This window comes from Stenella coeruleoalba (genome assembly GCF_951394435.1).
Source record: "Stenella coeruleoalba genome assembly, chromosome: 14".
Classification (NCBI taxonomy): domain Eukaryota; kingdom Metazoa; phylum Chordata; class Mammalia; order Artiodactyla; family Delphinidae; genus Stenella; species Stenella coeruleoalba.
Window position 1 is genome coordinate 74,597,649 of NC_137160.1, and position 27,825 is coordinate 74,625,473.

A 27,825-nucleotide genomic window follows, 5' to 3' on the forward strand; every position below is an offset into this window, starting at 1 on the left:
TGAAGTAGGTGCTGTTACAGCCCCCATTTTACAGACAAGAAAATCGACGCTCTGAAATGTTAAGTATTTTGCCCAGGCTCACCCAGCTTGAGTTTAGCTGGGGGTTGAATCCAGGTGTATGTGACTCCAAAGCCTGAGCTCTTGACGGAAGATTCTGTCATGACATTTGTACCATGGGTGAAAGTGAGGGTGGTGTGCGTGTGTGTGTGTGTATTTTGGAGCTGAAGGTGCTTGGGGTGTAGGTGAAGTGGGTATGGGAGTGACTGGCGTAGATGTGGGTGTGTTGTGGGTGGGATGGTGCTGGGGGAGAGGTGAGCAGAAGCATGTGGAGTGTGTGGCGGACGGCGTGTGGACGTGTAGTGTGAGTGTAGGTGGGAATGAGGGCATGAGGACGTGTTGTCAGTGGGAACGGGCAAGTGTAGGTGTGTGGTGTGGGTGGGTAGGAATGGGGCTGAAGCAGGGGGGTGTGTGTGTGTGTGTTGAGGTGAGAAGACAAAGCTCTTCCCTGGGCTCTAATTGCCTCTTCTTCCAAGGATGAAGTGAAATATGCATTTTCCCAGGATAGGGAGCATCTAAGGCCAGAGTACTTATTCTTTCTGTCTGGTAACCAGAAACTGGCTCTGCTTGCTTGGTAAGAGAGCCAGACCAAGTCAAAGATGAAGAGCTTTGCCTGCATATGAGAGGAGAGTCTGTGAGCTTGAACCATTCCTTTCCAAATGCAGAAAGAGGCCATCTCAGAAAAGCATATTGCCCTTTTTACAACAGCCCCAATGAGTAGTTTTTCTGTTCGTGCTTGATTACCTCCAGTGAATGGGAACGCATTACTTCTCAAAGTAGCATATCCTCCTTTTGATACCTCTGATGGTTAGAGAGCTGTTCTTTACCTTAAGCCAGACTTTCTCTTACTGTACCTTTCACATTTTGGTGCCGGGTCTGACCAGGCAGCTTATATGAGTGGCTGTCCAGAGTAGTGGTCAAGAGTGTTGGTATTAAGGGGAGATACACCGGGATTTATGCCCTGGTTGGCTCCACCATTCCTGGCTGGGACCTTGGGCATATTAAGGCACCCTTCTGAGTCTCAGGAGTGGAAATAACCTCATAGGCTGGTGTTGAGGATGAAATGAGGTGGTATATGGAAATTGCGCACCTGAAGGCTTGTGATGTTAATTTCTGTGCTACCCTGCCTTTGCTAAGTATAGACCCTCAGGGCAGGAGAGTGAGTTGGTCAAGAGCACAGGCTCTGGAACCACACTGCCAGGATTCTAAATGTGACCCCATCATTTACTAGCTGTGTGACCTGGGAGAAGCTACCCAACCTCTCTATACTCCAGGTGTATCACCTGTGAAAAGGGAATAGTCATTGTTTATTAGATCATTGTGAGGATTGGGTGATTCAGTAGCCAGAACAGTGCCTGGTATATAGAAAGCACTCAGAAATTGATCACATACCCAAAGGAGTAAGTGAAGAGAGTTTAATTAAGAGACTATTTATAGTCATGTGAAGGAACCAACAAGGTCAAGGGAAACCAGGGTGCTGAAACACCCCAGCATCCATCAAAGGAAGCCATCACCATCTCCAGGCCTGGAGAGGCAGGAGAAGGAACAGTTATGGACCCAGAAGAGAAAGGGTTATATGAAGAGGTCCTCCTGATGAGAGTTAACCACCTTTAGTGTAGGGCCCCAGCCACCCCGTGGTGACCACCACGAGGGGTCCAGGGAAGAAGTACCCCAGCCGCTTGCTCTTTCTTCCCTCCAATCATCTGCAATCCCTCCAATTAGACAAATCCAACCAGAAACCAGAGGGTAAGGGAACCACTGATGCTGTCCACACAGGCCAACCTCCCAGGGCACAGAGTAGGGTGGAAGGGTGAATAGATCTGGAGAGTGAATGGAAGATACTCAGCAAAGCTATTTTTTATTATTAGTTTGGCACGATGATGCCACTTTTTAAAACCATATTTGCCATATAAAACCAGCATATGCTTAACCAAATATTATATTATTTGCACCAACAGTCAAGATAGCAGGTGTCTCTCTCCCACCTGCAAGAGGGAGGGGATATGGGGGTATGTGTATACGTATAGCTGATTCACTTTGTTATACAGCAGAAACTAACACACCATTGTAAAGCAATTATACTCCAATAAAGATGTTAAAAAAAAAAAAAGATAGCAGGGTGGTCCGAAGGCTCATTTATATAAGACCCAGGTCCAGGAATATCTTTGGATATTCCACCTGCTACCAAGTGACCCTGGCAAGCCAGGGCCTCAGTTTCCTTATCTGTAAAATGGGAATGCTACATCTCCCATCTGTGATTTGTGAAAATGCTCCTCAGATGAGAGGATGCTGTTTTTTTAAGGGGTAAATGCCCCTCTCTACCCTGAGTATTTCATCCCTGAGGCAGAGAAGGGATCAGGGTGACACCTGTGGTCTCTGTGGCATGAGGATAGTTAGGGCTGCAGATAAGTCAGTTCCAACTGAGTTTTAATCAGAATGAGTGTCACTGCAACTTGACCCTGGGTGGCAGCTGGAGGCCATTAAGCTAAATGACTTGTTTTAATACTCAGACCTGTCTAATCACATTTTCTTGTTTGGAGCCGAGTGTGTCTGTGCATGGGTGCTCAAGTGCAGAAATAAACCTGAGCTTTTCCTCTTCTCCTTACTCACCACAATGTGGTTGGAGCAGAGATAAGCTCCATAAGCAACACAACAAAGGCAAGCTTCCACTTTGTCAAGGAATCTGATAATTGGCTGGACTGTGCAGGGAGCCCTGAAGAGTGTTCTGTTAACAGTGTCTGCCTTTGCGTTTTTTTGTTCAGTAGTTGGGTCTGTAGACTCAGGGCTCAGAGGGATTCATAACCCAGGGGAAGAAGGAAATGTTGAGGGTACCCCTGTCCAGCAAGAGACGTTCTCCCCAGGAAGATCAATTCTAGATGCTCTGCCTTGCCTTCAGTGTGTGTCATGTGTTTTCCGCTGTGGACTCATTTCGAATGCATGCACTGTTGTGACTTACTCGCTGTGTGTCCTTGGAAAAATGACCTTACCTCTCTGGGCTTCAGTTTCCTGATCTGTAAGGCTGGGTAATAAAAGGTCTTATTTTCTAGGATGGTTACGAAGATCCAACAAGATGTTGCACGTGAAACACTTAGTGCAGTTTCTGGCCCCTAATGAGCACAGACAGGATGGGTTAGGTTGTGCTGTGGTAACAAACAATTCTCAAAGTTTCAGGGACTGAAACAACAGAGATTTGTTGCTCACTCATGCTCCCTGGATATGGTGGGTTAGCAGGGGGTGTCTGCTCTGCATTTGTCCTCACACAGGGACCCAGACTGAGTGGGGATGGGGCTTCATCTTCATTCATCCATGATTGTCAAGACAGGAAAAAGGGGAAGTGCTAAAGTGGGCACCAGCTTTAGAGTTTCCACCTGGAAACTTTTATTGGCCAAACAGGTCATGTGACCACTCCCAGCTTTCCATGGAGAGGGAAGGGCAGTCCTATTACATGGTGGAAAGCCAGAAATATTTAGTTATCAGCACTAATGACAACCATAGCACTATCAAATGACCCTTGCTTTAGTACAATTATATTGTCATTATCATAATAACAGAATATGTTTTGTTGTTGTTTTTATTTCTGTCATTCATCATTATCATGCTTCATGTACTTAATCTAGCTTCAAGAATCCTGAAACATTTCCCTCTAGTGCCGAAGTCGGGTTCCCATCTCTTTAAGAAAACATACCTGAGATTATTATTAATAATAACATAAATTAATAATAGCTCCCACTTGGCCCCAGACCAAGGACTTCACATATATCATCTCATTTAATCCTCACAGTTCTCTTTAGAGATAGGTCCTATTATTGTCCCCACTCTACAGATGACGAAACTGAGGCTCAGGAAGGTGAATTCACTTGTTGGACTCATAAATGGCAGAATGGACTTGGCCCCCAAATCCATACCCTAAGTTGCCTTGCTGAACTGTCTGCTAAGAATATGTTGTCTTAGACTCTGGATCTTTAAATGGGGAAGCAGTGGTTGTCTGGGTGGAGAGTGCTGGAGATACTATGCATGATCATTGTTGAAACCCACAGAAACAGGGGTTCATCGCTGGGACCCATCCACTCTTTTCTGGCCTGTTTTCCCCTCTTCTCAGCCCTGCAATCACCCCAGGCTCCATCCTCATGAATTTCTCCATTCCCTAAATATTCCACATCCATTGAAGCCTCTGAGCCTTTGCTCACTCAGTTCCCTCATCCTTTCCTCCATCCTTCATGTCTTGCACACCCCAGCTCATCCTTCAGGGACCAGCCCCAATATTCCCCTTTTTGGGAACACCCACCCCACCCCCACCCCCACCCCCAGGCAGAGCCAATCCCATAATCTGTTTGTTCCCATGGCATTTTGTACATTAATAAATCTAAACCTTTTCTACACACACACACACACACACACACACACACACACACACACTCACACTCACACTCACAATACAGTCCTTTTAGAGGAGGGAAGAAATTATTCTTTGTTTTTTTTTGTTGTTTTTTTTTTTTGCGGTATGCAACCTCCCACTGCTGTGGCCTCTCCCGTTGCAGAGCACAGGCTCCGGACGCGCAGGCCCAGCGGCCATGGCTCACGGGCCCAGCCGCTCCGCGGCATGTGGGATCTTCCCGGACCGGGGCACGAACCCGCGTCCCCTGCATCGGCAGGCGGACTCTGAACCACTGTGTCACCAGGGAAGCCCTATTCTTTGTTTTTAATTAATGCCAGCTCTCTCATCCCAACTTTTTATACTGCCACCTCATTTGTCTTATTAAGTACTTAGTTTTGCTTTTAATAGTGCTGTTTATTTTCACTGAATTTTAATTGTCAGTGCAGGGTCTCAGCAGACCTTGGTGAGGGTGCTTTACAAATGTTTCTTGTCCTCCTGCACCACCTCAGCTTTGGTGGCAGTGTCTCTGAGGTAGAGTAGGCGGGGATTCTGGGGGTGGCTGAAGGCAGGTGTGTTTTTTTTCCATACCTCAGCCAGTTCTGGTTGCCTTTGAGATTCCTGTTTGCTTCAAGGTAGCTGGTCTATGAAGACACATAGAGCTTAGGAGCGTTGCAATGGCAGAAATTCAATTCAAATTTGACTTCAGGAGAAAAAATAGGAACATATTGGCTCGTATGTTCAACATATGGTACCAAAAAGACCAGGATTGATTCAGGTGTGGCTGGATCCAGCATTGTCATCAGGAATCAGTCCCTCTCCATCTCTCAGCTCTACTTTCATCCCTTCACAGACCTTTGCCATTTGGTGGCAAAAGTGACCAGTAGCAGCTCCAGGCTTCTGTTCTACCAGTTTAGCAATCCCATTGGAAAAAGGGTGCTTCTTTCCATATAGTTCCAGCAAAAATCTTAGGGCATGCCTTCATTGGTCCACATTGGGACATGTGCCTATCCCTGAACCCATGGGGCATCATACATTGATTGATCAGAGGTGGATCATTGGCCCACCTCTAGGGACCAGGTTTGGGTGCCCCCTCATCTGAGTCACACAAATTGATACTGAGAGAGGGATGGTTTCCCAAAGGAAAATTGGGGTGCTGTTACTCAAAAAAAGAAGGGATAAGTGCTGGACAGGCAAAAAACAAGAAATATCTACCCCAGGTGTCCACTGCAGTGTCTCACTCAGGCCTAAACAAACACCTGGAATTTAGACATTTGTTTTCCTCCCCAGCCCCACCCTCAAATAACACTAACAGGGGGCTTCCCTGGTGGCGCAGTGGTTGAGAGTCTGCCTGCTGAAGCAGCGGACACTGGTTCATGCCCCGGTCCGGGAAGATCCCACATGCCGCGGAGCGGCTGGGTCCGTGAGCCATGGCCGCTGAGCCTGCGCGTCCGGAGCCTGTGCTCCGCAACGGGAGAGGCCACAACAGTGAGAGGCCCGCATACCACAAAAAAACAAAACAAAACAAAACAAAACAACACTAGCAGTGACCTCCTTGCATAATACTTAAAAAGCATTTTATATTACCAGGCCCCTGCACATGTGTTAACCCTTCAGCTCTTCCCAACAACCCTTTGAAGTTGGCATGACAAAGATGGGAATTTTTATGTCCTTATTTTACAGATGCAAAAACTGAGGCCCAGAATGACTAAGTGATGTGCCAGGAAATGAATAGTGGAGCTAAGGTTGGATCCCAGGACTCTGGGTCCAAGGCCAGCAGTTGTTCTACAACAATGGGCTGTACTATCAGCCAGCTTTTGCTGCATAACAAACAAAGCACCCCACAGTGGTTTAGAACAACAGCCTTTTTTTTTTTTTTTTTTGATGTGGACCATTTTTAAAGTCTTTCTTGAATTTGTTACAACATTGCTTCTGTTTTATGTTTTGGTTTTTTGGCTACGAGGCATGTGGGATCTTAGCTCCCCGACCAGGGATCAAACCCGCACCCCCTGCATTGGAAGGCGAAGTCTTAACCACTGGACTGCCAGGGAAGTCTCATAAGCCATTTATTTATCTCAAGATTGTTTAAGTCAGTGACTGGGTTGAGTTCAGCTGGGCAGTTCTTCTGGTCTAGGCCGGACTTGGATGATCTTGGCTGGGCTTGTTCACATCTGTGGTCAGCCTGTATGTTGGCTGGGCCTGGCTAGTTTATGATGGGGCCCCCCGACAAATGTGGCCTCTGTAAACTGCCAAAGTTGCAGAGCAGTGCGGGATGAGCTCTGTGCCTCCCTTAAAAACCCATAAGATGGGGACTGTCCTATGGGATTTCTTGAAGGCTCATGGCAGGAACCATCTGTTATTGCTATATGGTGATGGGAGACCCATAGGGAGGTGACAGTAAATTTGCTCTGTTTCAAGGCCAGGAGCACAGAGGTGCCTTCATCTCGAGCATCTCTCAGACCTGTCTCTGTCCTTGTCTTGGATGCCTGCCAGCTCAGCATGGAAGGAGTCAGACCTTGTCATTCTAGCTTTGGCCTGCTTCAGTGGAGGCTGGGGATGTCCCATCTGGCTCTCGGAGCAAAGAGAAGCTAGCAGCAGCCTGCACCCTCTGGATGTAGCTGGACCTGTAAGGGATGCTGGGGCTCTGAGAGAGGGAGCTGGAATGGCAAGGCTTGCAGGCGTGTGGAGGGGCACTCAGCTCTATCAGTAGTAGGCAAGGCAGGAGACCACCATCTTTCTCTTTGCTAAACCAAGTGTTCTTGCCATGGCAAATGTGTATAGGAACCCTTAGTGCCTGGCAAGTGGTCAAAGCTGGATGCATGGTTGAGGCAGAATAGAATATATTCAGTTCACTTCTCAAAGCCCTTCTGTGGCTCCTACATCACTTAGAGTAGAAGCTTAAATGGTCCTAATGATCTGATGTCCCTTACCACCCCCACTGCTGCTTCATCTCCCACTTACCTCCCCCTTGCTCACTCTACTCCAGCCACTCTGCACTCCTTGTCATTTCTTCAACTAACCAAGCACATACTCACCCCAGAGCCTTTGCACTTGCTTTCCCCCCAACTTAGAATGCTCTGCCTCAGATATCCACGTGGCTCAGTCCGTTAACCCACTTCAGTCAGGTCTTTGCTCAAATATCATTACTCAGTGAGCCCCCATCTGACCACGACCAGCTTTTTTGTTTGTGTGTTTTGTTTTGTTTTGTGTTTGCCGAGGCTTGCAGCTTACGGGATCTTAGTTCCCCAACCAGGGATTGAACCCGGCCCCCCTGGTGGCGAGAGCTCCGAGTCCTAACCACTGGACCACCAGGGAATTCCTTGACCACCTACTTAAAATCAAACTTCCCTCTCAATCACTGATCCTCCTTCCCTGTTTTTCTCTAAAGCACTCATCACCAGCTAACATGCTTTATATTTGACTTACTGTTTCCCCACTAGAAGCTAAGCTCCCTGAGGACAACGATTTTCCTTTTTTATTTGTTTTAATGCTGTATCCCCAGTGTCTAGAACAGTGTCTGGCACATAGTAATAGATGTTCTATAAATATTTTTTTTATTCTTCCCATTTCTCAAGAGAAGCTGGTAAACTGTATTATTAATTAAATTCCGTGCTTTTAAAATATTGGCTTAATTTTCCTTTTAAAAAATACTGCTTGGGCCAAACAAAAACATAATTTCAGCCTGGATGCTGTTCGTGGAGGCCCCCCAACCCTACTCCACCCTTGTTTGGTGCCCTTGGCGTAAGCTGCATTTCTCACGCCGTCAGACAGTCCAGGTGATTTTTTTCCAGGTTCTTTTTTTTTTTTTTTTTAAACATCTTTATTGGAGTATAATTACTTTACAATGGTGTGTTAGTTTCTGCTTTATAACAAAGTGAATCAGTTATACATATACATATGTTCCCATATCTCTTCCCTCTTGCGTCTCCCTCCCTCCCACCCTCCCTATCCCACCCCTCTAGGTGGTCACAAAGCACCTAGCTGATCTCCCTGTGCTATGCGGCTGCTTCCCACTAGCTATCTATTTTACATTTGGTAGTGTATATATGTCCATGCCACTCTCTCACTTTGTCACAGCTTACCCTTCCCCCTCCCCATATCCTCAAGTCCATTCTCTAGTAGGTCTGTGTCTTTATTCCCGTCTTACCCCTGGGTTCTTCATGACCTTTTTTTTTTTCCTTAGATTCCATATATATGTGTTAGCATACGGTATTTGTTTTTCTCTTTCTGACTTACTTCACTCTGTATGACAGACTCTAGGTCCATCCACCTCACTACAAATAACTCAATTTCATTTCTTTTATGGCTGAGTAATATTCCATTGTATATATGTGCCACATCTTCTTTTCCAGGTTCTTAATTGAGCAGAGGTAGGCTGGACTCAGGAGAGGAGGGAAGGGGCAGGAAAAAAGACAGAGGGACGGAACTGACAGGGCACCGTCCGAGCTGGTGGCTGCAGGCTCTGCTGTGAAGCATCTGGTTTAATTCCAGCACTGTGGGGCTGGGAGGCTGACTGTGGCATTGAACTCTACGCAGACAGCTGCAGCTCACACTGGTTCCCTGCAGCGCCCTGAAGTACTGCGTATGGCCCCTGCCAGCCCAGCCCAGGCCCACCGTGTCACTCTTAGACACCTGCTGTGGCTCTGAAGCTAAATGGATTTTCAGGGTTGTTTTTTCAGTTCAACTAAAACCAGCAGAAGACCTTGGAGGTTCTGGGGGATGGAGGCACCGTTCCTTAACAAACTGTGCTAAAGGGAGTCAGGGGAGAAGTACGTAGAACAAAATGTAGAGGGAGAAAGGCAGGGTTCTGGAATCTGGCTTTTCTGGGCTTGGGACAGGGTCTTTGTGTTATTTTAAGATGCAGGTGGCATAAAGATTAGTACCAAGCTGTGGAGGTGGGCAGATCTGGGATAAGGCCTGGCTCTGTCACTTACATGCAGATTTATTGAGTGCCCACTGCACTCATGGAGCTCTGTGACTTGTGTGAAGATTTATTGAGCATCTACTATATACCACACTCAGGACTGGCTGCAAAGTGAAAAATGCAGGGCCCCTTGTTCAAATATTATAAAGAATTTCAAGATGATGACAGCAGAGCATTAAGCCAAGTGTGGGCCTATCTAAGTACAGGGAGGGTCCTTCTAAGCTTAGGGTCCTTCTATGCATGGGGCCCTGTGCACCAGTATAGGTCACAGGGCCATGAAGCTAGCCCTGCATGCACTGGAGTTACAACTGTTGAACAAATACAGACCCGGGCCCTGCTCTCATGGATCTTACAGAATAGGTGGGGAGACAAACAGCGAATAAGTAAAAAATAATAATTGCAAATCACAATAACTATTATAAAGGAAACAAACAGGATGCAGTGAGAGTAAGTAAGGGGTAAGAGGAGGTGACTTAGAGAGTATAGTCAGGGAAGACTTCTTGGAGGAGGTGACGTTTGAGCAGAGACCAGCAGAGTGTGAGCAGAAACCAGCCATGAGAGAGTGAGAGGAAGATGCTATCGGTTCAGAGAAACAGCAGAGGCAAAAGCCTGGCAGCTGGAAAAGCCAGCGTGTCTGGAGCACGGTCCAAGATATACAAGAGTAGCAGACAGAGGGTCATGACAGCTTTTTGAGGTCACGGAGAGAGTCTTAAATCTTATATGCAATGGACAGCCATTGAAGCACTTTATTATTTATCTTTTAAATAAGTCACTTATTTTTGAATAGCCAACATATCCACATGGTTGCAAATACAAAGGGGTATCATGTGAAAATTCTTCCCATCTCAGTCCCAGCCTTCCAGTTTCCCTGCATAGAGGCAAACAATGTTGTCCATTTCTTGTGTGTTCTTTGCAGAGAACTTTATGCAGATACAACCCAAAATCACATGCACATATCCTACTTGCCCTTGTGCACACAGATGGTGTTGTTCTGGAATATTGTTCTACATCTTGGCCTTTCCACTAGACAGTTAATCTTGGTGATCAATCCATATCCGTCATAAAGCATCTCATTATTCTTTACAGCTGTGCAGTCCTCCACCGTACAGATGCACCAACATCCAGCTAGCCAGTGCTTGTTATTTGGCATTTAGATTGCTTCATTGACTAAAGCAGGTCATTGGGAAGCCCACTTAAACTCTCTGTGATTCAGTTACTCATCTGTGAAATGGAATAAGAAGAACATCTACCTTCTAAGGCTATTGTGAGGATTAAATGAGATAAAACCTGAAAGGCACTTAGCAGGTACCAAGCCCTTGATATTTGAACTAGCGATTGTTGCTGTTGTTGCTTTCATTCCTAAAAGCAGACTGTTCCTTGGGGCTCACACCCAGGCTGTGGGGGACCCTGTGCCCAGGAAAGACCTGAGCCTCTGGCTTCCAGGGGAGGCAATTATTTTATGCTTTCTGAACTTGCAGCTGCAGCACTAGATTTAAGCCAGGACTTTGACTCTGGTGGAGCCGAAGCATGTGATCTCTCAGAGTCTCCAGGCAGGGGTCTGGGTGGGCAGGTCTCTGTTCGTTGCTGAGGCTGAGGTGGGAATGCAGCTAGGAGCCAATGGCCATCAAACACTTGTCAGAACCCGACAATCTGAAGTCCAGGGAGGAGTGTCCTACAGGTGTGAACAGAGTGGTGCGTAAGCACCTGGGCTTTGGAGACAGAGTTCAAGGACTGGCTCTGCTACTTGGTAGCTGTGTGATTTTGAGCAGGTGGCTTAACCGCTCTGGGTCTCAGCTTTCTTGCCTGTAAAATGAGGATAACACCACTTACCTAGGAGTAAGAGTATAAGGATAAAAGTTTCATTATTTAATGAAGCTATGGAATTTGGCGCATAGTAGATGCCCAGAAATGTTAGTCCTTACTGTCGGATAAACTATGATCTAGGAGAAGTAGGAAAAGGGAGTTACCACTCTACAAGTGCTTACTGTGCATCAGGGACCGTGGAGGTGCTTAAACTCATCATCTCAATGACCCCAAGGTTCTGCTGCGGTCCTAGGGCTGGAACACACATTTACCTCACACACACACCTCTACCTCTGCTCCTGGGACCAATGGTTGGTTTCCCTCTGCTGGTCCTCCCTGGCTTCCTGTCCATTATGGTGATGCTTTCTCTGTAGTGGGCAATGAGAAAGATGGGATGATCTGAAAATGTCAGGGGCTCACCATTGGGCTTCCTCCGTTTCTATTAACTCACCCTTAAACTTGAGATCTTGGCTGGACTTCATGGAGTATTATTTGCAGGCAGGCAGGGGATATGTTAGGATCCAGCTCTGTCAGATTGGAAATGGTTAAGCAGCTTGCCTGGGGTGACATAATGAGCTCCGGGACCAGAGCCCCGCTTTCCTAAGATTCTCCCCTCTACTTTCACATGAAGTCAAGTTCTCTGGAAGCAGAACCTGAGACAGGTTTTTTAAAAAAATTTTATTGAAGTATAGTTGATTTGCAATGTTGTGTTAATTTCTGCTGTAAAGTGACTCAGTTATACATATATGTATATTTTTTCATATTCTTTTCCATTATAGCTTATCACAGGATATTGAATATAGTTCCATGTGCTATACAGTAGGACCTTGTTGTTTATCCAGTTCTATATATAATAGTTTGCATCTGCTAATCCCAAACTCCCAATACTTCCCTCCCCCACCCCGCTCCCCCTTGGCAACCACAAATCTGTTCTCTGTGAGTCTGTTTTTGTTCCTTAGATATGTTCATTTGTGTCATATTTTAGATTTCACATATAAGTGATATCATATGGTATTTCTCTTTCTCTTTCTGACTTATTCGCTTAGTATGATAATCTCTAGGTCCATCCATGATGCTGCAAATGGCATTATTTCATTCTTTCTTATGGCCGAGTGATAGTCCATTGTATATATATACCACATCTTCTTTATCCATTCATCTGTCAGTGGACACTTAGGCTGTTTCCATGTCTTGGCTATTGTAAGTAGTGCTGCTGTGAACACTTGGGTGTATGTATCTTTTCAAATTAGAGGTTTGTCCGGATATATGCCCAGGAGTAGAATTGCTGGATCATATGGTAACTCTATTTTTAGTTTTTTGAGGAACCTCCATACCGTTTTCCATAGTGGCTGCACCAATTTATATTCCTGTCAACAGTGTAAGAGGGTCCCCCTGTCAGTTAGTCATGGCCCTGGGCTGCTCCCTGGGGTGGGGGTAGCTTCTTAGATATCTCTGGACAAGGCAGCTGCTCTCTTTGGCTGAGGGCAATGCTCTGTAAAATGGGGCTACCATAAGCCCCTAGTTACTAACACTCCTAGAGGCTGGGGGTGGGGTGGGAGCACCACCTGTAAAGGGCATCAACAATTTCTGCTATACCCACTCACCTCCACCTGCATCTCCACCCCCAGCTGAGATGTGGACCCATGACCTTCTTTCTCTGGGCTGTTACTCCAGTTGTTCAAATAGCCTTGATTACTCAGGCTTCCCTCTCCAGGCCCAGGCTGCTTGACCGGGACAATGAGCCCATCCTGGGATGTTACACTCTGAGAGGCCTGGGTGGCAAAGCTGAAATAACCAATGCTGTCCAGGGTGGCTTCTGGCCTGGAGGGACAGAGCTGGGTGGTTTCCATGGGGCGGCCAGCCAGTGAGTTTGGACTTTGCAGGCAGAATTTTAACAGGAAATGAGCTCCCGGTATGCCTGGCTGAATGCAGGAGAGGGTGGGCAAGCCACATTCTGCCTTGAGGGCAACAGAATTTGGAGATCAGAGTTCCTGGGAGGGGACAGTGTATTCCTTGTCCCAGCTCCCCCCGCCAGCCGCCACCTCCTGGGATCCTCCAAGGTCAGTGCTGCCTCTCTGCCTCAAAGCAGGAGGCGAGGCAATCAAATGAACGTTCGCTGTCCAGACCAAGGGCAGCTGAGGACGCTCATTACTGGGAACTGAAGCTCTCAGTACCAGCAGGGGCCAGGGGTTCCCAGGGGGCCCAGGGCAGCCTCATTCAGCTCTTGGCACAGGCAATAATGAGACGTTAAGGTTCTCTTCAGCAGATTTCCTTCACAACAGGAGTCATCTCTCCTTTCTTTCTGTTTTCAAAATGGAAACAATGAAATGGTCATATTAATCTGGGAAGATTATGTTAACCACCCGGGAGCAGATGAAATGGCTTTTCTCTAAGGGGCCTTTCCTTCCCTGTGTCCAACCATCAGCCCCCCGATCCCCGGCTTCACCCACACGAAGATTTAATAATTGCACTGGCTGTAGAATAGGAAAGAGAGTTCTCTCCCTGTTCACCTCCCAACTGCTCATCTATTCAGCTTCCTAGGAAAAAACACTGTGTTGTACCAAGACCTTCAGGGAAATCAGAACCCACTGGACACAGTAACCTACCTTCTAAGGCTTTTTTAAAAAATAAATTAAATGTGATCTCCATTGTCTCTTTCCCCTTATTCTTTTTAGAGATTTATTTATTATTTACTTATCTTATTATTATTATTTTTGGCTGTGTTGGGTCTTAGTTGCGGCATGCGGGATCTTTTGTTGCACCGTGCGGGCTCTTCATCGTGGTGCACGGGCTTCTGTCTAGCTGTGGCGGTGAGTTTTCTCTTCTCTGGTTGTGGTGCTCAGGCTCCAGGGTGCGTGGGCTCTGTAGGTTGTGGCACACAGGTTCTCTAGTTGAGACGCGTGAGCTCAGTAGTTGTGGCACGTGGGCTTAGTTGCCCCACGGCATGTGGGATCTTAGTTCCCTGACCAGGGATCAAACCCACGTCCCCTGCATTGCAAGGCGGATTCTTTACCACGGGACCACCAGGGAAGTCCCTCTTTCCCCTTATTCTTTGCTTAGACCCGGGGGAGGGGGAAGGAGGGGAAGTTCAGAAAGGACATAAGCTTGGCTGAGTTCAACTAAGCTTAGTGTTGATGGAGACTCATTCACGCATTCAACAAATATTTATTAAGTGCCTTCTATGTGCCAGGTGCTATGCTGGGTATTGGACATTAAGCAGAGAACAAAACAAAGAGTTCTGCAAGAGGCTTACATTTTAGCAGGGAGATTCTAACCGTGATGGTGCTGTTTTCACAAGCTGTGATTTAACTTTGTGATGATCTCCCTAGTCACTGTGTAGAGCATGGACTGAAGTGGGCCAAGGGCAGAGGCAGAGAGACCGGTGAAGAGGCTCCTGTAGTAAGCCAGGCCGGGATAGTAGTGGTTTGGATCAGCATAGTAGCAATTTAGGCACAGAACATTGGGAAGATTCTGGATCTATTATGACAGTGAAGCCAGCATGACTTTATGATGGCTTGGGTGTAAAGTATTAAAAAGAAAGCAAGCCAGGGATGACTGTGGCATTTGGGACCTCAAAACTCTGAGACATGGGTTTGTTTTCTTTTTGACCTGACCAAGTCCAAGTTAACTGGTACATGAGTCTGATGACTTCCTCTAGTAGAAAGACCCTGGATTGGAGTTAAGAGCTCTGACCCTCCCTCCTGGATATGTGGTCTTGCATCAACAATGAGTGGGACGAACACAGATTAAAGGGAGGAAGTTCTTCCCTCTGATCCATTTCTGCCACAAGGGAGCTGTGACAGTTTCCCTCTTGGGGCCTGAAAGTCCCCACCTGGAAAGCGGAGAAGCTGGGTGAAGTTCCATTTCTTCTCTGTATCCCCCAGAGTGCTTGGCATAGACCAGGGGGCTGAGAAATAAAGGGTGATTGAATGACTGTTTGCATGATGTCCTTTCTGGGCTGTTGTTTTCCAGGAGCACTGGGCTTCTACCATGACTGACACCGTGTTCAGCAACAGCTCTAGCCGTTGGATGTGTCCCAGTGACCGACCCCAGCAATCAAAGTAAGTTGCTGGGTGTTCCTGGGAGTTGTTTGCTTTGGGGCAATGAGGTCCTGATCTACACTTGAAGGAGGAGAGGAATAGCAAGGAAAGAAATTTCTCTCCCTGGGGTGGAGGAAAAAGAACCTAGTGGGAGTTTATCGTGGAAACTTCACTGATTTTACTTCTTTGCAAGGTTGGAGTAACAAGATTAAATTCTGAGCTCCATGCCCTAAATGAGAGGTGGCTTGGTGGAATGGAAACAGCACTGACCTGGTGGTTAGAATCAGACTTGGTTCTGGTTCTAGATCTGAGCTACTCTGGGTGAATCTCTTTCCCTTCTTTGGACCTTGGTTTCCTCATCAATTAAATAAGGAAGTTGGACTAGATCAGAGATTGCAAACTGGCAGGCCACCAGCTGACTCTGACTTGCAGAAATGTGTTTTTTTTATTTTTTATTTTTGGCCTGATCATTTAAAAATTGGGAAATTTCACATAAAATAACTTCACATACTCTTTCCAGTAACTATTATACCTGAATCAGTGGTGTGCTGGGTCTGTACCATGGTGGTTCCTTAGAGCTGATGTTAAATTTTCAGGAATTTTGCAAGTCAGTTGTTAAACATGGCCAGTATTAAAAATTAAGTTGTATAGTTTTACAATTAAATTATATTAAACACAAAGGTGGTGAATACTTAACTTTAATCACTTCTTAATTTTTTTTAACATCTTTATTGGAGTATAATTGCTTTACACTGGTGTGTTAGTTTCTGCTGTATAACAAAGTGAATCAGCTATGCATATATCCCCATATCTCCTCCCTCTTGCGTCTCCCTCCCATCCTCCCTATCCACCCCTCTGGGTGGTCACGAAGCACCGAGCTGATCTCCCTGTGCTGCTTCCCACTAGCTATCTATTTTACATTTGGTAGTGTATATATGTCCATGCCATTCTCTCATTTCGTCCCAGCTTACCCTTCCCCCTCCCCATGTCCTCAAGTCCGTTCTCTATGTTTGCGTCTTTATTCCTGTTCTGCCCCATCACTTCTTAATTATTTTACTATGTTTTGTTAGTCTCCATGTTATTTGTGCCTATGATACCTGTATGGTGAAATACTATATAATAGTACATTACTGCATGTTTCCTCCCAGTTCTGCATTTAGTGACATCATATAGGTACTTGAAATCAGCCACAGTGGGGCTTTTTCTCCAGAGGTTCAACTGTTAAACATTTACCAGCACACCACTGCCTGAAGACCTTTACAGTCTAAGTCTATTGTTTATCATCCCTGCAGATTTTCACTCAAAGGTCTTATTTTTTAAACGCTTGGTAATTTTTATTGTTAGCTCAATCTGTGAGAATCCTGGGGATCTACCATGGGAATATTTTCCTCAGAGAGATTTGCACTTGCTTCTGCCAGGAATCAGGTGTGCTGCTCACCCAGGATGTGACCTGAGCTCCCTTAGAGGGTCCTGGCTCAAAGTGGGGGTCTCAGATTCAGCTTCCTCACCTTGTTAGGAGCTCAGAGTCAGCCTCTGGAACATAATGCTGCTTTTTACATTGGCTTACTGCTCACAGCTCCCTGTTCTGGATTCAGTTTGCTGGGTTTTCTTTTTCTTTTTTAAAAAATTGCCTCATAAAGGGGTATAATTGATTTACCTCTAATAGTACACATTTAAAGTACAGTTTGATCATTTTTACACATATGTGCATACTCATTCCCCTTTGCAGTCTCTCCTTTCTGCCCCTCCCTCTCCCCACCCATCCCTAAGTAATTACTAATCTTCTTTCTGTAACTATAAATTAGTTTGCATTTTTTAGAATTTCTATAAATGGAATCATTCAGTATGTACTCCCTTTTTGAGAGATGTCTTCTTTCACTTCGCATAATTATCTCATGATCCATCCATATTGTTTTTCATATCAATAGTTTATTCCTTTATATTGCTAAATAGTATTTCATTGTGTGGATATACCACAATTTGTTTATCCGTTCACCTATTGATGAACATTTGGGTTGTTTCCAGTTTGGGGCTAGTACAAATAAAATTTGTATAAACATATACTTTCATTTCTCTTGAGTAAATACCTAGGAGTAGAATGTCTCAGTGGTATGTATAGTAGGTGTATGTTTAACTTTTTAAAAAACTGCCCGTTTTCCAAATTGGTTGTACCACTTTAAGTTTCCACCAGAAGTGTACAAGAGTTCCATCTCTCTTCCTCCTCACCAACACTTGATATGATTAGTCTTTTCCATTTTAACCATTCTAATGTGTGCATAGTGGTATTAGTTTTGTGATTTTAATTTGCACTTCCCTAATGACTAATGATGTTGATTGTCTTCTTTTGTAATTTTGCCATTCGTATAACCTCTTTGTTAAAGTGTCTGTTCAAATACTTTGTCCATTTAAAAACTGGGTCATTTATCTTCCTGTTATTAAATTTTCTAAGCTTTTTTTCATGTGTTGTAGATAAAAGTCCTCTGCTGGAGACACATTTTGCACATATGTTTCTTGGTCTATGACTTGCATTTTCTTTTTCATAACAGAGTCTTGAAGAGGAAAAGTTTTTTTATTTTGATGAAGTCTGTTTTGTTTATTTGTTTCGAAGTAGGAGGGTTGTTGGAGAATTCCCTTATTTTCTAACAATCCTAGGGTCTTTTGGAATATTTAGTGCCCTCATATTCTTGAAGCAAAAGTCCCTGTCTATTTACTACTTCTACCTAAAACCTCCTCTAGTTATACAAGTTTTATAGTTTTGAAGACATTATTGAACTCTGTTGGTTTCCTTTTTGAAAGGAAACTTCTAGTTTCCAAGCCCTCCCCATGATGTCCTCTTGAAGCCAACCTTACTTGGCAGACAATATTCCATCAGCCAAAAATTGTCTCTGTAAGATAGACAGTTGCCTGAAGGTGAATGGGGTAAAATATTTATTTTATTTAAGAAATGTCAGTTAGTTAAAACCCCATACATAAGAGTTTACTTTAGTCAATATGAAGCCAAACAATTTGCCTTACAATTAAATTAGAATTATTCAAACAGTCTGGATGCAGTTTCATTAAAGTGCTTCTGGGCTCCTGTGAAACATCTTGGCATTCTGAATGCATCCGGCTGGCTTGATTGCTACTGCGTTTTCTTCAGATGTTAAAATTATTTTCCAATAAATGCTAATGGGTGAATTATAGTCATCACACATGCTATCTAGTCTGCAGCAGTGATGATGTGCTAATGCAGACGCTTCAAATGTCTTTCTCCAGTAAATTAAGAAATCTAGTCTTAATTAACTGCTGGCTAACCAGATACTCTTTACTCCCTTTGTGATTTCTCTCAGCCTCCTTGAATCTAACGATGGTGTTTGGAACGCAGTTGTGGTTGTGTTTGAAAGAAGTGAATGTATCTGTTTCTTGCGTCGGTAGGACAGGGCTTCAGCTATCTATGTTGGGGATACATGCGGAGAAATGCTGGTCTCCAATAGTTGATACTTCTCTATAGTTTTCAAGTCTGCAAGCCTGGGAGTGCCAGAGATCAGAGGTGGAAACTGAGGCACAAAGAGGAGATGTGACCTGCCTATGGTAGCATGTCTAATAAGTGAAGAGCCTGGTCTCCTTTTTAGAGTGGAAGGACTTGCTTCCCCAAACTGGGGCACTGCGAGTTCTGCTTTCGGATGATCCAGTCACGGTTCAGGGCTCATTGCCTACCTCAGTGTGCTCCTTATCCCTCAGTGTTTGAAACAACAGAAACCAAGAATGTTATCATCATTAAGTGATTCCTTTTTAGTGCCAAAAAACATTATTCAAATACATAAATGATCAGATTGGTTAATTAATAAGCTGAACTGATTGGTCATTTTAATCAAGGCTGTGGCTCATACAACCCTACATTGCTGCAGCCTTGTTTTAGATGTGCTGGAATAAGATAATAATGACTGATAACAAATGGAAGTAGGTCATTGTGATTTAAACAGAACTGTGCGGTTGTGGCATCCAGGCAGTGTTGATATTGTTAAGAGATTTTTTCCCCTAACTTTATTCATTTTGTTCTTTCTCTCCTTTCTTTGCCTTCCTTCAGTGATAAAGAACAGTGAGTATTTTGTAATACTTTTATTTTTCTGCAGACTGAATTTTATCTCTTTTCTGATTAAAGTGGCTTTAAAGATAGATGAAGAGAGATGGTTCAAAAAGGAACTAGCATGTTTTACATATCTAAAAACAAATTCAAGTTGTTAAAAAAAACACATACCCCTCTTGATAAAGAAAAATATGAAATTTCAAAAAAAAAATCTTGGTAAAAGGTTGGAAAATATTCCTTGGGAGAGCCCTCAATTTAATTTTTGTTAGCAATTAGTGGGATTCAGCAAGCTTATTAACCGCCCTGTGCCTCTGTTTCTGCAACATTTTGCCTGGGAACACTGTTTTTATTTAAAGAAAATATTAACTCAAATGACTACTATCATTAATCAAAGATGATGATGAGTAGAACAGAGCTTGTGGGAAGTTATGTGCTATACACATGGTCTCTGTCACATCATGGAAGGTCAGCCTGATTTCCCAGTGAAATGCCTTTGACTCAGAGGTCCTATCTTTGCTCATAACTTTTGTTTTAAATTGGATTCATTTCCTAAATATGCATGACAGATTGGATGCTGGGTCTAACAAATGAACAGTCAGGCTGCAAAGCAGATGGGACTTTGGTTGTGTGTACACATTGGGAAACTATGGGAGGTCATTTTTACCTTCCCCTTGATGGGGAAGTGTTCACAGAGCCACAGCCAGAGCGCCGAGTCTAGCCTCAGAACACCCAGGTCTGAGTCCTGCTCTGGGACTCAATGTCAGTGTGGCCTTGGGGCACTGCCCTTCACCTCCTTGAGCCCTGGCCATAATGTGGGTATGTTAACCCTGCCCTTCCACCTTCACTGGGAGGTGGTACGGTCAAATGAGATGCATGGGAAAGCTTTGTAAACCGTAAAGCACCAAAATCAGAGGAAGGTGTGGATCACAACCTTGCTTTACCCTTGTGTGTATTTTATATATATATACCTTGTATGTATACATTGTGTGTGCATGCATATATGTATGGTGTGTGTTCTACAGTCTCTGTGTTGGCTGGTAAGATTTTGGTCTCTTTATGAATATTGTGAGCATATCATTCAGACATGCTAGGGAGAGATGCTGAGATGTTGTGCGATTATAAATATGAACATCACAAGAGAGAAGTTCAAGACTTCAGAGGGTCCCAAGTGCTTCAGGCTTCCTGAATGCTGAAAGCTGAAAGGTAGGGTGTGTGTCCATCCTCCTTCCCTCCCTCCTTCATCCTCTCCCTCCTCTCCTCTCCTCTCCCCTTTCTCCCTCCCTCCCTTCCTTCCTTCATTAACAAACACATATCATGCACTGTGCTAAGCACCAAGAATACAAGGTTAGCCAAAGTCTGAGTGGGGATGTCTAGAAGGGTTTACAAACAAATAGTCAGTCACCAACAAACACACTTTATAGTGCAAGGAGCTATAATAGCAGAATCACAGCGGCCAAGGGAGCACAATGATGGGCACCTAACCAAACTTTGGGGTCATGATGGGAGAGCTTCCTGGAAGAAGTAATGTGTAAGCTGAGACCATGTAAAGGAGGTACAAGATAAAGAAGAGACAGAGGAGTTCCAGGTAAGGGAACAGCATGTGCAAAGTCCAAATAGGAGAGAGAGCATGGGATTTTAGAAAAGCTGAATGGCACTCAGTCTGGCTTAAAAGATTACCAGGAGCCCGAGATCCCCTTAGCTTTCTGAAGGGAGTCGGGGAACCACAGCATCCTTTTGGCACCCTCTTTAGTCTGTTAGGGGTAAATTTCATCAAAAAGGGCCTTTTTACCAGCAGGGCTTATGTAAAGTGTTTTGTGGTGTGGATGCCCCTCCTTCCACACTCTCCCCTTCAGGATTCATTAAAATCTCATTCACTGAGCTGTAAAGAGACTTCCTGCTGACACCTGCTTCTGTCGGCATCCTGGGGGAAGGGAGGGGATAAGAAGAAAGGAAAGAAAAAGGATTAATTTTCTGCACAGCACCGCTGTTTAATGCTTCAGAGCCTTCGTGCCCTGACAGCATTTCCATCATCCCACTCCTTTTGGGAGTTATAATATATTAATAGAGACATCCAGTGGGTATTTATTATGTGACTGTTGTGTGCATGAAATGAAGAATCAAGGTGGGAGGCAGGAAGGAGCTGGGAATCTGCCTTTTGCAGTATTTTAGGGGGAAACATCTGTGAGGGGCTTCCACCTGCAGTCAGGACTAATTTCCTTTTGTGTTAGAGGCCACTGGTGCTAGTTTGTTGAGAGAGTTCCTTCTGACCATCTCTAGATGCACCTAAACAAGTACATTCAGGTCACAGATGAAGCACGTCCAGAATGCTGGTGTCTCGAGCCTCTGACCATATTCTCCCCACACAAGAGAATTTCTTGGCAATTCTCTTCCCTCTTCTGAGTGTCAAGCATCTGGAAGATGAGCAGGTCAACTGCAGTGATCTTTAGACTTCTATTAGCAGCAAAATTCTTTCTTTGAATACTGTTTTATTCAGAAGCTAAATATATAAGACAGATAAAGAGTGGCGATGGATAAAGACCTGTCATGGCTGAAAGCATTAAACATACCACCGTGCAACTGTAAGTTAAAATAATACCAAACTGTAAAGTAGGGAGTTTAACAAGCTTCACTTTTTTGTTGCCACAGTAGATAGTGTGTCAGTTATCTTTTGCTGTGTAACAAACCACCTTAAAACTCAGTGGGATAGAAAAACGATGATTTATTCTCAGGGACCTGGGCTCAGCTGGTGGCTCTGCTGATCTTGGCTGGGCTTTCTCATGTATCAAAGGGTTGTCTGATCTAGGATGGCTGTGGCTGGAGTGACTCAGCTCTGATCCACATGCCTCTCATCCTCCAACAGGCGGTCCTGAGCTTTTTGTCATGGTGATGACAGAGAGTCAGAGAGTAAGTAGAAACACACAAGGCTTTTGCAGGCTTAGCCCCAGATGGCACAACATCTCTCCCCTGTCTTTTATTGGCCAAAGTAAGCCATAGTCCAAGCAGGATTCAAGGGGTAGGGAGAAAGACCCAGACCTTTTGGTGAGATCAATTTCAAAGTCACATGGCAAAGGGCATGGATACTTAGAAGGGTGAAGTATTGAGGTCACCAATGTAATAAACTATATCTCATGATTTTATTAAATATCAAAGATTAAATTCTTAAAAAATTTTTTTCTCTCACTCTCTTTTTTTTAAAACTGGCATCCTTGCTTTGCTAGTGTTGGGAACCCAGCACTGCCATCTGGGCTGACATGAGGATGGAGGGCCTGGTTCCCTGCCCACTCTGTCCATCTACGACCCACTCACCTGCAGCCCTTTGAGATCCCTCCAGGGAACTACAGACAATAGTTTGAAAACCATGGCTTAGACAGTTTGGGGAAATAGGAGGCAGGTGCCCTTCAGTGATTCTCCAGGAAGCATTGTCCTAGGTATGTGAACGAGAGCAGAGATGGGCCAGCCCTCTTCGCCCTGTCTCAGCCAGTAAGCCAGGGGTCACTCCTCATGCAGCTACTGAGGGTCAGGAGTAGCCTCTGAAGGTCCCCGCAGGAAACAGACATGAAATCATTCCCACTTAGCAGATCTGGAAACTGACATTCAGAGTGTCTCAGGGCCCTAGTACACACTGCTAATAAGCCACAGGTCCAGGATTCCAATCTTAAACCCCGCCAGGTCAAGGAGGGCTCAAGTTGGTGCACAGTAGGCCCTCTGGGTATTTACTGGACTGGATACAATGCTCTGAGTAACTTGTCCAAGGAGGCAACACTTTAGTCTCCACCTTTGGTTTTTAACGAGGTCCCAACACTGGACTCTGGTCTTAAGGACGTGGAGCTGGAATCCTGTGCCCAGAGGCCCTTGGCAAGGGTGCCACCGTCCTGTCACAGGAGCATTCCTAAGGCCCCCATGCTCACAGTGTTCTCCAGCCCAGAGGAGGCCCAGACGAGCCCATTTTCTCCCTTGAGAGCAAAGGCTTTGGTTTGAAAAACCATCTCCTTTCCCTCTGTTTACTTTTGGGATTAAAACATGAAAATCCACAGGAGGCTTTCGAGTCCCCACTGAGACCAATCAGTGACATTTTCAAACACTAGATGAACTGTTTGTCAACTGCGTGTTTTTGAGCAGAGGATGGGGGTCTGCAGAGGTGCCGGCAGCCTCTAGCAGGCCTTCTGCTCATCTGCAGATGGAGACAATTATCCTAGGCAGGCCTCCTGTGGACCCCCATTCCTGCTTATCTTTCTGCAGCCGTGCATTTCCTGTGCATTCTGATTCCAGCGAGTTGTGTGGTGGGGTGAGAGGCATTGGCTTCAGGTCTGACCCATGGCTGACCATACCCATGACCAGACTGTGAGCTGTGGGAATGTGCCCTTGAAAGGGTCTCCACTGGATCTGAGGCCCAGCATCTCACCTGTGCTCTGTCTTGGTCACTGAGCTACTTTGTAGAGGCAGGAAATAAATGGAGGTGGCGATCAGAAGAGAATGAAGGAAGAAAAGAAGGGATGAAGGAAGGAAGAATAGGGGCAGTTGAGGCATCCATTTCCACGGAAAACCAGAGGGACCTGGGGAGGTGGCTGGATGAGGTTATAACTAAGGCTCTTCGGGAAGGATGGGTGGTCTTCATTATGCAGGAGTCCAATGTATCCTTTACAGTTAATGGGAAGAAACATCAGGCTGAGGGATATTAGCACACTGTAAGGAAGATCTTTCCAACAGAATGGCATAGACTCCTAATGAGAGAGTGAGGTCTTCATCACGGGGAGCATTCAAGCAAGGCTGAAAGACCCCTGTAGGGAGGCTGTGCCAGATGGGCTTTCAGGTGATCCTCAGTGGCCCTCATGCCTTTGTGTAACCTCCTCGCCTTGAGTGCGTGCAGGACCTGGGATGTGTTTCTAACCTATAGAATATGACAAACAGGATGGAACATCACCCTTGTGATTACATCATGTTATATAAGACCCTGTCTCATTTGACCGGAGCTTGAGAGTCACCTTGTATACTTGATGAAGGAAGTGGCCCACAGGATGAAGTTGGAGAAGTCTGCTTGGTTAGGAATTGCAGGCTGCCTCCAAGACATGGAGGTGACTTCCTCCTAATAGCCAACAAAAAGCTGGGGTCCTAGGTCACATGGCTGCCAGGAAATGAATTCTGCCAATAACTCAAATTTGCCTGGAAGCTGATTCTTCCCCAGAAAGGCTCAGGATGAGAACCCAACCCAGCTGACGACTGATTGCAGCCTTGTGAGATGCTGAGCAGAGGACCCAGCTAAGCCATGCCTGGACTTCTGACATGGAAACTGTGAGATAATAAATGTGTGTTGTGTAAAGCCCCTAAGTTTGTAATAACGTGTTATGTAGCAGTCGAAAATGAACACAGACAATATCAATGGGGCTTTGTGCCACCCTGTCTCTATCCTCCAGCTGGACTGATTTTTCCAGTTATCTAATGCTGCAGAACAAATCATATCAAACGTAGTGGCTTAAACAACAGAAACTACTTACTACTTCTTGCAGTTTTTGTTGGTAGATATTTGAGAGTGGCTTGGCTGGGTGGGTCTGGCACAGTTGTAGTCTTACGTCAGCTGGGGCTGCAGCCATATAAGGGCTCGACAAGGGCTAGAGGATCACACAGCTGGCACGTTAGGTGCTGGCTGTTGCCAGGGGCCTTAATTCCTCTCCACATGGGCCTCTCCACAGGGATGTTTGAGTGTCCTCATGACATGGCATCTGACTTCCCCTAGACTGCATGACCCAAGACACCAAGGCAGAAGTTGCAATGTCTCTTGTGACCTAGCCTTGGAAGTCACCCACGGTCACTCCCATTGTATTTAGCTGGTCACACAGGACCAGCTGGGATTCTGTGTGGGAGGGGATGGCACAGGGAGGGTGTGAATACCAGGGGGCAGAGATCCTTGGCGAGCATCTTGTAGGCTGGCTACCATATTGATCTTCCTTCACCTCCTCAAGCACACTGCCCACTCTCTCAACTCCAGGCCTTTGCAAAGACCATTTCTCTGTCAGGCTCAGTTTCTTCCTCTGCCTTCCTCTCGCCAACTCTAGTTTATCTCTGAGGTCTCAGTAGGAGCCAGCCATACCTTTCTGCAGCCTGCAGTTTATGTAATTTAGGAGAGCCCTCTTCAAAATAAAGAAGACAAAAATATCTCTCTTTTACAAAATTTTCAGGACAGATGATCATTACGAGAGCTCTTCCCAGGGCCTTGGAAGGTGCCTGTGCTAACAAAGGGTCCCAAATTTAAGCTCCACCAGCATCACAGTAAATCCTCTTCAGGGTCTCAGAGTAGATGTCACTCCCTCAGGGCGCACTCCTTGGTCCCCTAGAATAAGTGACTTCTGTTGCTTCAGTCTTGCTGTGGGTCACACTTACAATCAGACATTTATCATCCCTTTTGGCCATAAGGTATTGTGTCTTATTCAAAAACTCTTTCTGTGCTTACCCTCAGACACTATTCTAAATGCCATTGAAATGATAGTGACCCAGACAGGGTCCCTGTCCTCCTGGAATCCTACGTTCAGGTGGGGGGAGAGAGGCAACAAACAGGTAAACAACAAACTTCTTTCAAAAGATAATTTCAGTTAGTGATGGATACAAGTGAACCTGGGCAATGAGAGCTCAAGGAAGACCTCTCTGAAAGGCTGACATTTGAGCTGAGACCTGAATGATGAGAAGGGGGAGATCTGGGGAGATAAGTCATCCTGGAAGCCGGGACAGCAAGTGCAAAGGCCCTGAAACAAAAACAAGGTTTCAGTGTTCAAGATTGAGCAGGGAGGCCAGTACAGCTGGAGTGTAGTGAGAGGGGGCGAAAAGGATGGAGAGTCAGGTAAAGCACAGATTGGGTAGGACTTTGCAGATAGGCAAGAAACTAAGTTTTACTTTTATTAAGGTAAAATTCACTTAACATGCAATTAACTGTTCTAAAGTGCACACTTCAGTGGCATTTAAGCACATTCACCACATTGTGCAACCACAACCTCTATGTAGTCCTGGGTTTTATTCTAAATCAATGAGAAGCCATTGGAGGGTTCGGGGAAGGGGATTTGAGTATGTTTAGCGTTTGTTCATCCCCTGGATCAGAGGCCCCTGATCCAAGGCAAGATGTGTTTCCACCAGAATTTCCCCAGGCTACCCCCTCCTTCCCTTTCTCGCAACAAGACTTGCCCCCAAGACATCTGCTTCCATTGCTTTCAAACTCTTCCTTCTGTGCTCTTCTGAACAAACGAACTAAGGTGGGAGGATGGAAGAAGAGACGGGAGCAGGGAGGAAGATGGGACCTTTAATTTCCAACTTTGAGTGTCAAAAGGGAATTTCATGCCTGCTGACGTGATTAGAGCAGTGGAAGTAATAGAGGCTGGCAGCTGATGGGGTGCTGGCTCCAGGGGATTCATAGTTACTGATTTTTGCCCCAACAGGGACAAGAATTTCTAGTGGTGTTGAACCCTGCATTCCACTTGGGCGATGCACCTCAGTGCCCTGGGGTGCATCGCCCAAGGAGATAAGGTCCAAGGTCTATACTTTGCCATAGACCACAGCGTTAGCTCTCTACCCAGCAGCCTCTGATCCTCTGCGGCGTTCAGTTCTCTCCGTACTGTGGAGGTTAAGTGTGCAGGCTGCCCAGGTCCGAATTCCACCTCTGCCACTTCCAGCCATGTGACCTTGGGCAAGTGGTCTAATGTCTCCTCACCAGAAAATAGACAATAACAGTCCTGCCTTGTGGAAATGTTGTGAGGATTAAATGAGAAAATGTGGGCAGCCAGTAGGTGCTACATCAGTATTTGCTTTTTTTATTTTAAAAAAAAAGATCAAGGAGAGCACAGGATGGAACCCAAAATGCTATAGGAGCTTTGGAGGCAGGAGGGCTAGATGTTTATGTGAAATCAAGAGATTTTTATAAAACTAGTTGACCACTAGTTTAAACTTTTTTTTAAGGACTCTGTGGCCTACACCAAATGTATTTGTGCCAGACAGGGCCTGGCGTCAACCTGGGATCCAGGGCCTCAGACAAGCCTCCCAGAATTGTTTCCGCTCCTGCTGTAGAAGTCTACTGTTGAGATTCTTTTCCTGAGAACACCATTATCCTCCAGGTTTCCCTGAACTTCCTGCAAATGCTACTTCCAGAGTGTCTGCCATGTGCTAAGCACTTAATAAACTCATCAGAACCTTATGAGGGAGGAGGTATGTGTGTCCTGTTGTACAGATGAGCAAACTGAGGCTCTGAGAGATTGGATTCTTTTACCCAGGGTCTCCCAGCAGGGATTTGAACTGAAGTTTACCAGACTCCAGGAGCTAGAGCCCAACCACCACTCTGCAACTGCTGACTTTGTCTGCAGCCTCACACCTTCCTATATTGCCTTTCAGGCTCCAGACGGGATGGTCTGTTCACCCCAGTGGTCAGGCAGACAGAGGGAGGAAGCAGGAAGAGCTGACAGATGAGGAGAAGGAGATCATCAACAGGGTGATTGCTCGTGCTGAGAAGATGGAAGAGCTGGAGCAGGAGCGCATCGGGTGAGGCCTGACGCCGCGCATCCGCATCCGGCCTGAGAGCCAGAGACGCCAG

The 27,825-nt window shown here is 45.5% G+C and overlaps 1 protein-coding gene across 1 annotated transcript in view; it reads left to right on the forward strand.

Moving 5' to 3' along the window:
* Nucleotides 1–27,825, forward strand: part of RPH3A (rabphilin 3A) — a 282,381-nt gene that overhangs the window by 206,028 nt on the left and 48,528 nt on the right. The window contains exons 4-5 of the mRNA XM_079943019.1: nucleotides 15,129–15,217; nucleotides 27,627–27,773. Coding sequence (XP_079799145.1) covers nucleotides 15,147–15,217; nucleotides 27,627–27,773 — 218 coding nt within the window. The 5' untranslated portion in view covers nucleotides 15,129–15,146. The remainder of the gene's footprint in view (nucleotides 1–15,128; nucleotides 15,218–27,626; nucleotides 27,774–27,825) is intronic.